Source organism: Montipora foliosa, chromosome 3, assembly GCF_036669935.1.
Source record: "Montipora foliosa isolate CH-2021 chromosome 3, ASM3666993v2, whole genome shotgun sequence".
Lineage (NCBI taxonomy): Eukaryota > Metazoa > Cnidaria > Anthozoa > Scleractinia > Acroporidae > Montipora > Montipora foliosa.
In genome coordinates this window covers 27653290-27664869 of record NC_090871.1, presented here as the reverse complement: position 1 = coordinate 27664869, position 11580 = coordinate 27653290, and the positions used below count along the sequence as shown (strand labels likewise).

Genomic DNA, 11580 nt, shown 5'->3' with positions numbered 1-11580 from the left:
AAGACTAGGAACCACCCAGGATGCCCCTCTACTTACCGCTGTCTTCTAATTTAACAGTGTGGGCAGCACGCTCGAACACTCGTCTGCCACTCACTGGTATTTTCCACAGAAAAAAGGTGCTAAATACCTATGCAGTGACATTAAGGCAGATTGGATTTGATTGCCTTATTTTGCGCTCGTACGAGCAAAAGTGATGTTTTTTTTCAATTAATGACAGTTTAAGGGATACGCTCAATTCACTGAATGTTGGTATTGGTTATTTTGTCAATTAGTGTTAAAATTAGGAGCAATTAACTATAATAGTGCCTATGCAGGAGATATGTAAAGATAATGAAGACAATACATTAAAAAAAGAGACCAAATTTTTTCTCTCTTTTTTTTCCCAAAAACAAACTGAAATGGCAGATGTTCTTGAAAATTGTTCTCGCACTGGTTGAGATTAATGAATGCTAATGGTATTTTAACTATCTCAAATTGGATTCGCCTAAGGCCTCGTCACACCTCTTGAAACTTCTCTTTTTCCTATTACTTTGGAGGTCACGTGGTTTCCTATGCTAACTGCAACAGTTCTTTGACATATGCTCTGTTTACCACTACAGCATTTCAGACAGTTTCATCATTTAGTTTTTTAAGAGTCAGGAGATTGCTACTTGCAGACTGTCCGGGTTCAGTGCTTTCTTCTTTGAAGTGTTTCGGTCTCCACGAAGTATGTTTAAGTTTCAAAACCAACAGAACAGCAGCAAGAAGAATCAATGCTAAGACGAAAATGATTATTAAAGCGACATGCCAAATCGCAAGCTTGTTCTCGCCGTGCATATATTCCACTCTGAACAGACTTCTAGGAATAACAGTTATGGTTAAGGAGAAAAGCAGCAACTCTTTGTCTTGAGCGTTGTGCGACGCAGATTTGGCCGTGATATTTACGTGAGTGACCGAGGTCGCTGGGGTCTCAAGGTCACAGGTCAAGATGAGCACACATGAGACGTTTTGAGATTGTTTGAGAGCGAGGGATGACGGTCTAACGCTTCCATTTATTGTAGACTGGTTGCTGAGCACCTGTGAAGGAAGTAACAGAATTTACCAGAGGGCAGAGAAAGCAGAAATGATGTAAAGTTCGAATTCCGTTAAAGCCCTAAACACGTTCCTAGATGACCTCTGGTTTGTTTCAGTCGGTGCGTAGTCTGAGTGTACCTGTAACCGATGGAAAGAACCAAAAGCCGATTACAATTGATTAGCATAAGTTGCGGGCCCACTGAAGTCATTACCTTTCAGTCACAAGCTGCTACGAAACCCTACAAGTCAACGATGAACTTCACCCAGACTTTTGTCTGACTAGAAGACATCATTTAGCTAGCACAGCACCGATTTACCTCTTTGTTTTCCCTGCTCTTTTTGCTTTTTCACATTTCATAATACTTGTGAACTGTCTTAATTAGGATCTTGCAAGTTATCGATGTATGTGTTCAAATATTGTGGGAACGAAATGAACATACCGGAGCAGATGCAAGTATGCGCAGTGGAACCGCCACTTTTTTCCCCCAATTAAATATGAAAAACACTCGGATCTCTGATTCGTTCTACCTAGTGTCAGGTGTGTTATCATTCAATGTAATCAGTGATTTTGAAGTTATTATTGCTTATATAGCTTATATAGCGCTATTTACAATAAAAAGATCAATAGGAAAAAATTAAAAGATAACAGTTTAAAGAAGCAGAAAAAAATTTGAAGAAATTGGTATTCATTGCATTACATTGTGTCTCAAAGCAGGCCGGAGGCGGTGCACGAAAACGTTTCTCGTGCGCTGCTTCGAGCTGCTAATTGTAAGAGGGCCAGAAGGCCAAAAGAACGAGAACATGAACTTACTTTTAACGAAAACAATTCTGCCGACGCCAAATTCCTCAACGTGAAATTAACCTCTGCTGTTTCCCCTGGAATTATAGAAACTTGAAGAAAAGGTACTGTAGCCACTAAACGCACATGTTTGATTGCTGTTGTCGTTGGTCGCACTGACGTAAGAGTTGTCAGATTACGTGACTGTGTCGTTGGTTGCGTGACGGGCCCACTAGATACAAAAACCAGGATGTGAAATAGTGTTACTATTTTCTTATTCACATTTTCTGACTGTGAAACAGCAGTCACTGTTAAATTCTTCACTTCGTCAGTTTCGCCAACAGACTTGATAATGACATGTCCGGCGACACTCGCATTGCTTTCTAGGGCGGGAGTAAAGGGTATCACATAACTGATAAGCTCTGGTGTTTTCGTGACTTGGAATGAAAAAGATCCTTTGGAGCCAACGTTGTCGAGTATGAAAGGGAGCTTGGAGGTCTCGCCAGGGAGGAGGGATACAGTTGTGCTGTTCGGTTTGGCTTTGAGCAACACGATATCGGGTACCAGGCTTACGGCGCAAGTGCCAGCGTTTCCAACGAGGTCAACGCCAACAAAAACAACTCTAGGGTTGCAGCAGTTAGAAGTGAAGGTTGCTTGAACGGATGTTTCCGCAGCACCCTTTCTGAATTCGTCGACTGGAACAGAAGAACAGTACGCAGGATGAGTGCTCAAGTGAAGCTAAGTAAAAATATAATCGTCACTCATCGGATCATTAATCCTCAATTATTTTATAGGATTTATCGTTTCCGCTGTGAATCACAAAACTACAGTCTTCTTTGTTGCTATGGACCGTATTTTCCCTCGAGCATTTGGATGAATTCTTAATTTTGTCAAGAATCGTTTCAACGCCGCTGGAGATAAATTCGCTGCTGCCAAGTTGAACGCGCAATCAGCCAATCATGAATGCAAACTACCCGAATTTATTCCATCAGAGCCAAATAATCGTACTCTTTCGATTTGCATTTTTTTTTTTAATTAAGCGTTTTGCGAACCAAAGTAAAAATTGTTTGATTTACAAGGACTGCGTCAATCGGCTAGCTACTTTCATTGAAAACTTCTCGACAAAATAAATACGGTTTCAAAGATGGAAGCGGTTATTGCTCTTGCTATTTTTTAACTCCTTCTAAATTACTTTTCATGATATAAGGGAGAATGTCTTTCCAGAAACATGATGTTTTTATTTTAGTTTCTCTTGTTCGAGACGCCTGTTACCTTTGAGTGACCCTTCAACGTTATCTCTCGTTGTTATGGAAAGAAGTCCCTCGCCTGAGTCAGAGAAGTTCACGCGAGCGTGCCACGTGGCGGACACGCATTCCTGTCTGCCAAACACACTTGCACATGTTCCAGACTGGGTCATTACTGAGCATTTTGGGGGAGAAACGTCCAGTTTCTGCGAAATTAAAATAACTTTCAGATTATGGTAGGCTTGGATAGGGTACTCTGGAAATAACATGAAAGAAGCTTAACTCCGCCTGAAAAAAGGTTTTTTTCAAACACAGATGCCATTTCGAGCAGTTTTCATTTGTAAAACCCAACCAAGTAACGACGGAATTACGTAGGAAACTTTCCGGTCTATAACAAATAAATTTCTTTGAGCTCCCAGATAATTATTTTTATTTTCTGATTCCAAAGACATTACTAATTATTGACTCTTTTTTTTTTTTTTCAAAATTACTTGGTTTATTAAAAAAAGCAATGTTCGTTAAAACACAGCGAGAACAAACAATGATGTTTTGTATACGACGAGAAGGAGCCGAGCGGTAGAAAATATTAGTTTTGGTACGCAAAAATAAATGGCTCTGTACATCCTACACATTCGTTTTTACATTTGATATGTTTCGTTGCCAACTTCAGGAAGCTAGCTAACGTGAGGACGGTAGAAAATAATTGTCTGCTCTTCACACTTCGCGCGTCCTGTTTGTACTTCAGTACATTTCTTTGCAATTCTTGCCCTACCAACGACGTAAAATGACCAAATTTGGAGTGTACACCCGACGAGAAATTTTTAATTTTCTCTCCATATTTCCATACAATTCCGACCAATTTTGTTTCAAGGGAATTTGCGCATTTTTGCGCTGCCGAACGACTTCGAATAATCGCAAAATGATTGGAATAACGGAAAGATATATTTTTAAAAGACGTTTTCGTAGACCCCGTCGTTGTCCTTGCTTGAGCTCCTTAATTAAAGAAACGTCAACAACGGTGAGAACAAAAAACGGTTACAAAACGATGAGCGTAATTATCAAAGACAATCATGGCTCTCGTCTCTGTCTTTTTACTGTGTCAACACTCCTACTCTTTTATTCCTGTTTAAATCTGCTCACCTTTGATGCAACAGTTACAAAAAAGACCATAAAATTAACCACTTGAGTGTAATCAGGATTCTGTGACGCAAATACCGTGACAGTGCTTGTCACGCCGTAACTGGCGTCACTCGGCGCAAGCAAAGCAACTCGAAGAACGATTGTGCCATTCTTTTGCAGATTGGCTTGAGAGGGGTTGACACTCTTGACATAGCTCAGATCATCTGATGCACTAAAATAAATTGTCTGCCTGTCCCCAGAGTTCGTTACATTGATTTCCACTTCCGAACGCTCTGCTGGAAAAACCGTTGTCAAACCAGATCTTCTTACAACGTTTGGAGAAAATTTGACATCACCTAAAGTGAACAACGTTGGTTTCATTCGCTGGAATGGAGCTCCGCTTTTGTCTATCCCTGTCACCTTGAGTCGAAATTTGCCTGCAGTAGGAATAAAGGTTGCGAAATACGAACCCTGGTAAAAGCCTCGTCCTTCGGTGATGCTGAATGTTTCGAGGTCTGTTCCGGTTATGCTCACGAGCGTTAAATTAATCACTTGTTCAATACCTTTACCAACGAAATTCATCGTAAGCAGCAATGTCTGACCTAATACAACCAAGTAAAAACATTAGGACGATTTGGATGATTACGGATCAAAAGTACATATCTTACTTTCGTGTAATTTAAAGAAGCAACTGCTACGCTCCTTCAAATCTTTATACGCATTGCGAACCTACAGTTAGGCATGAAAAAAAAAAAAAGGTTAAAGATCTCGTCAATTTTTATCCTTACCATAACCTCCTAAGAGGCAAGCAAGTGCGCCCTCCCCTTTTCAGGCTATGTCAGTCAAGTCTCAAAATTACTTTGAAGGAGTGGGGAGGCGAAGTTGCAATATAAAATATTTATTTCATCTTTAAGTAGAAACTAGTCGTACACAAGTAGTTATAATCTTGTTAAATTGCTACGCCCTGTTAAGAGGCTATTGAACATTGTGTTAATATGTAAAATGCACATCCATCTATAATAGAACTGAGAAGCGTCTACACCTCAAAAGAGAGTCGATACAATTGCCTGATTAGAGGCTAACCTCCGCGTTCAGCCGTCCAATGGTCTAACATTCCGGCGTCATTTTCATATGACTGGGAGAGAGGGCATGGTGTCCAAAAACAAAAAACCTAAATAGCTGTCAAAATTACTTTCTGATCCGAAATGTATGTTAAAACATACGAAACGTCAAGTTCAAGGTTTTTATGATTGATTAATACTCTGAAAACTCTTGATGCGTATTTGCCTGGAAAGAAAAAGTGTATTGTTTGTCTTACCTCTTAGAGGATTTCCAACAACTCGCCTTGTGGCTCCCCTTTCCAAGTCCTCTACGTCCAACAGTTGGTAAGTAAAGTCGAGGGGACTGGAGCCCGATACTTGCAGGGTATAAGGACCATTGCACGAAACTAAGATCTTTAGTGAGCCGCTAATTAACTTAGTTACTTCGTATATGAGAAGTTTATTTGATGAAGACAGGACCTTTTTCAGGAAAGTGGGTTTTCCTAAAAAAAAAAAAAAAAAAAAAAGAAGCAAAACACAAAACCAATGCACCCGGCATTGTGTCTGCTTACGAGAGCTATTTGCATTGGTAGAGCGTATATATTGGGGTGGAGTGGGGTGGGAAGGGGGAACTTGTTGTCTCCCGCTCGGCTATTTTTGTTTGTTGAAAAGACTTGGACATTTTATCATTTTAGGACTCAGCACCTCCTTTATTCGAGTAATAAAAATAACCGCCTCGAAGTTATTGTTCCTTGTTTGATTAAGGGCTGGCATTTTTCTGTCAACGCAGTGGAAAGGGAGTTGGACTCGAGTCTTAAGAGGAGATAAAAACGCGTGAAGATGTGAACAAACGTGACACTGGTTTCACACAATCGTAATCGCAAGGACAACTTTTCCGAGCCGCGCTTTCTTCAGATACCTCATCCGACGTCAGGGTGTGATTTTCATTTCAAAATGACCTAGTCCTTGTATGTCTTCGAGTCCCTCCCTGTTTTTCAATTTTATAGCCAGTGTTTTGGCAAACTAAATATACCTTTTTCACTCTTCAATTCCATGTTTGGCGAGCTAGCAGCTGACAAGACGAGAACCAGTCTTTCCAACGTGCTATCAATATCTATGAAATACGTCTTTCCACTAAAGTGCTGACCCCTCCTCTCCTCCACGTTTAATAACTCGACTTCTTTAAGATCAAAGGACGAGTTAGTTGGACTTCCGGGATCAATCAGCTTGACAACATCAGCCACACTTTCTTTGCTGGTCAAAAGAACTTGCCCCCCTGTCTGGGTCGCGAGATCCTGGTACAAAGCTTGACCTTGCAAACTTCTTCTTGTTCGCTGATTGCCTTCGAGAACCGCTGTCTGATGAGCATGACGCTTCTTACGTCTTGCACACTTACCAGTTAACCGGAAAAGGAGCTTGACTTTCTTTTCCTTCGCCAGGGACGAGACTTCGTTTTTACGGTGTTCGTCTTTGGAGTCGGCATCGGAAAAGAAGACGATGACAGACTCAGGAAGGCATCGGAGCAAGGCCTGGTAAAGACCAGCCATTCCTAGCTCAGGGCAGTCTCCACCTCCATTTGCTGCTAAGTTGTTAACTGCGTCAATTACTTCTTGAGCATCATTCGTCACTGTTACTGGACCCACCTCTGTAACGTACCCAAGGAAAGTTATTAAAAGAATACACTATACCTTGCTCTTAGGCCCAGTCATTTTAACCCGGCGGTAGCAGCTATGACCAGCCATGGACAACTGTTTCGCCCTGATTAGAAACGCATAAGCCAGCGGACTGGAGGCGGTTCGAAGGCTGTGCACAATTTAATTGTTGTGTTCTTGCTTTGCTTTGATAATTACAGTGAGAGAAACAATGGTAATGCAGTCTGTAAATTAATGTGGGGGTTCGTTTGTATGGGTAACCAAATGGTAACGAGTTAAACGATTAGGGAATAATTTCACGCGAGTTTTGTCTAAAATCATTTGATTAGCTATTAATATCATGGGTGACAAATTACGTTTATAAGATGCCATTTGACACTTCTGAAAAAGTTGCCATGGCAGCATTGTAATTTCACATGTGAATGATAACTTAACACCGAAATTTCGCGCCAAAATTAAGGTGTGATTTGTTATCCATGTTATTACTTGAGAAACTGTGGTGTTACATGGCTGGAACGTGAGACAGAAAATTTTGGTTTGGAATCAAACGAGTTGTGAGCTGACTTTTTCGAGGGTTATCTCCTCGACAGAATGAACGACATTTTCCTGTAAATTAATGTGGCAACATAAAGCTTTTGTGATGCAAGAGGAAAGAAAAACCACTCACCTGGATCGCTAAACGGCACGAGAATGTAGGTAAAGGAGATTCCCTTCTCTTTTAACGTGCCTTTTACGAAATTGATGGATATTCTCTTCACGTCATTGATTTCATCTAATACAGTTCAGAAACAAACAGGAAAAGACAAAAATGCATTAAAAACTCTATAGTAAATACGAAAATACGGAAAAGCTAAAAATAAGGCAGTTGCATTCCATACAGTTTATTTTGTTCCCTTCCTTTTCTTGTCAAGTTCATTAGTCGTTTTATTTCAGGCATGACTGTTTCCATTGCAATTTCTCATCAAAAATAGGCGACGCCGAAAGGGGTCACCAAGAAGTATATTCAGAACCCCACCGTACACCCGAGAGAACAATGGAAATGCCGCGGGATAACATTAACAACAGAATTTTCTTAAAAAAAGAAGAAGCATCATTTACGGTGGGTATATGGGCAGCGCACTCGTGTTATTCCTTGGGATAACGGGATCTTCCACGAACAAGAATATTATGATGTTGGAAAACGTGTATATACCCTCATCTCAACCAGCTTCTCAAAAGATAGGATTTGGGATAAATGTGTGATAGCATAGACTTCGAGCGGGTTCCTATGGACTGGTGTGGAAGGGGAGAGAAAAGGGGTTTGCTTCAAGTCAAATATAACATGTCTTATATATTGTTGGAAGAAGAGTTTCCTTTTGGAGTCATTTGACAACTTTAATAGCTCAGTTATAGAGCATCCAAGCTGGTAATCGGAAGGTTGTAGGACTGGTTCGAATCCTGCGAATTTTTTTTCCGCAGACGTATCCCGAGTCGCCCCTCGACATTAAGATACATTTCTTGTCCTTAACTATGGTTGATTAAATAGTAGTCAGTAAGCGTTAACACTAAAAATGGAAACATGAACACTCGCGTATAGAATAAAATGGAAAAAGGCAACCACACATAATAAGATGCACCAGGAGCCCATGACTAGGAGCCTCCCAATGCATTATATCCTTGAGTCAACCTTTGCGCGTATCTTTCTATTTTTAGAACTAATCCTTCAGCAGGAGACTCACATTCACAACAATTTACATCAATTTGCATACATTGTTTTTGCTATTTTTGTCTTTGTTCCACAATAACTTTATTCTGATTGGCCATTCTAAACAGTGTGTACAGAGCCAAAGAACTCGTGGCGTTCAAAAAATAAAAAGATACCAGCAAAGGTTGACTCATAGGGCTTGTATGGGAGAGGCAAGCTCCTATTCATGCGCTCCTGGATGCACTAAGGAGTGTTTTTTTGTAAACATGTGATCTTTTCTTTAAAATCGCGGCAACGTCTGGTCCGAATTACTTAAACAAACCTGTATAGGAGGTTTTCACGTGACGTCATCGCCGCCATGTTGGTGGACGAAAACAAAAGATCTCTCATTAGCTTCGTTTGTTCGTCACCCGGACGTTGTACATTTCTCTCTTGTTATTGGTGTCTCTAGAGGTTGGTTGGAAACGTCCTATTCATTGTGATTGAAAGTTAGACTTTCTTAATTAGACTAGATTGAGGGACTAAAACTCACCACTCATGCTTCCTGATACATCTATGACAAGCGCCAAGCTTCTCGCTGAGTTCATGTTTAAGAATTTAGCAAAAATAACATCTCCGACTGCTTCTCGAATGCCAGTCACGAACAAACTTGTGGCCTCGATTGCGAGATCAGCTGCGATGTTATGAAGGCTACAGAGGAAAGAGTAACAGTGATTTTTAATATGGTCTTGCAGAGAAGAAGAGAAGGGGAGAAGGGGAAGCTTCCCGTTCTTCCATTTAAATACAATCACGTTTTATTTACCATAAAAAACAGCTTTACTCCGAGATTTATCCATTGACCTTATCCCAATCAGCGGGAGAAAACTGTTTTTTTTTTTCAAACAATAGACCAAATCGCTTAGCAAGGTTCTAAGGGAGTTTGTCGCTAATATTGCCGCGATCTGATTGTTTTCTTCCGGTTTCCAAGTTTTGAGGCAGTTTGATTAAGTCAACGTAGATCCGCCTCAGCGAAACGGTTTTGTTTTTGTCACGTTTGGGTTGTATTGAAATTCTGATGTTTTGTAATTCAAAACACGTTCGAGAAATGGTCGTTACCTTTTAAATATAGGCCTAACGTTTCCCTCTTTATCTCACACCCGAGTAACGTCAGTCGATATTTTTCATCTTCGCGTGCATTACATATTAGTTAAAAGTTCGGAAAGGTGTGCGATAAAATTTAAAAGCTGACAATCCTTTATTTTGTTTCTTCCTTTTCTTACTTTGCATGTGGTGACTCGATGTAAGATACAGAATCTTTGTTGATTCCTCCTACAGCTGGTTCCAACCGACTTTCATCCAATTTTCCTCCATGACTACATTTTCCAACATTCTTTGGCTTTTCAATATCCTGCCCTGAGCGATAGCCACTTGTTAGTTTGAAGGTATCCAAGTTGTTCTTGCACAAGCCCAATTCCAAACTGCAGCTCTTGCATGTCGCCTCCATTGGCCCGGCGATGAACTTCGACGGGATTTCACTTCCGGGTTGAACTAAAACGTCGTAAACCTCCCTGTGACCGAGTTCTATCCAGTTGGAATGACTGTAAAAATCTTGTAATGTGTGTAGAGCAATGCCGGCAAGGTTCCGAGCGTGCTGCAGTTTTTCACCATTCAGGAGAGATGTTATAAGCTCTTGGCGCAACTTGACGATGCGTTCAGAGCTCTCTTTGAATTGTTCAGCGTCGAAATGCGCAGAAGCTGACTTGTTCAATGGAAAAGAATCCACCTCCACATTGGCGCTCTGAATTTCGTTTAAGGCAGCAAGGAACTTCATCTGGGGCGAAATGGTCTCAATCATGGCCTGCAAAGCTTTTGGAGGATCAGACATTTGGATTTGTCCAAGAGAACCCACCATTTGTTCGTCCTTCAAATATTGTGGATTGGCCAGTAAAAACTGCAATAGCGGTTTAAAGAATCCTTGCTTTGTAATTACCGCATGATCAAGCGATGATGAATTTTCCACAGTTAAGTAACTACGAGGGAGAAAGGCCTTGACAGTGATAATGAATTGGACCACTAACACTAAAAGTATAGGATAATTCAGAGTTGCCATGATTTTCTTTGAAAGATCTTGCCCGACACGCAGACGAAGAGTTTTGTCGAAAATCCATTGAGTCAATCACATTTATTTATCAGAAGCTAGGGATGGGTGTAGCCTCACTTTCAAGATCTTTCATATGCTTGCTTCAGCTAATCCAACAAGCAGAACAGATACTCTTCCGGGATAGCTAAAGGAGTTTTCGCTCTACTCGACAACAAAAAACTTAGCGTAGCAGGAACCTTTAAGTAGTTAAGATCCGTTGTCGCTTAATTGTCCCGCATTTCTGTTGAATATCACCGAGCCGTAAGTAAAAGCAACAAGCCACGAAGGAAAGCTATATGTATGACAGAAAAAGACCAGGACGCATACGATTAGCCCCAATTAATGACTCAATGAGATAACGTAGGGTGTAAGAGGGGTTGGTATTCGAGCAAGCGATATCCCTGCAATAAGAAATATAAGGAGAACTATGAAGAAGTCGTGGATACGTTGCTTACAAAATGGGAGTTCTGTTGCGATCAGTTGCTTTCTGATCTTGTTACGAAATAATGACTGAATTCGTGTTTGATTTTTATTTTAAAAGAATGCGTTATCATTGGCAGGCGACACCAAGTCATTTTCAAATATCTGAAGGGTCTTAAACTATGTAAACAGCTACGAATGCCTCAGTTTGCGATAAGTAAAAACAAGAATTCTTTCCAAAACGTTTCAACCTTTCACGAAATCTGGAACGGATCATGCTGTATTTAGTTGATGCAAAAGAGCCAGGTGAAAATAATTGCCAACCGGCGATTTCTTCTCCTTTAAACTTTCTATGAGGTTGTTAAAAGCTTATGAAGTAACAGAGGATAACCATTTAACTAGGAAAGAATAAATTGACCTCTTTAGCTAGTCTAGTCTTACAGCCTTTAGCTAATCTAGTGATAGTCGTAG

At 40.5% G+C, this 11580-nt stretch overlaps 1 protein-coding gene across 1 annotated transcript; it reads right to left on the bottom strand.

Annotated features, from left to right (window-relative positions):
• Window positions 1–603: 603 nt before the first annotated feature.
• Window positions 604–10659, bottom strand: LOC137995507 (von Willebrand factor A domain-containing protein 7-like). Its single transcript, XM_068841043.1, has 10 exons — window positions 9830–10659; window positions 9103–9260; window positions 7554–7658; window positions 6268–6879; window positions 5513–5737; window positions 4216–4796; window positions 3104–3281; window positions 2070–2526; window positions 1865–2018; window positions 604–1056 (listed from the first exon to the last, which is right to left on the bottom strand). Exons 1-10 carry the CDS (start codon window positions 10657–10659, stop codon window positions 604–606), a joined length of 3753 nt encoding a protein of 1250 aa, XP_068697144.1.
• Window positions 10660–11580: the final 921 nt, after the last annotated feature.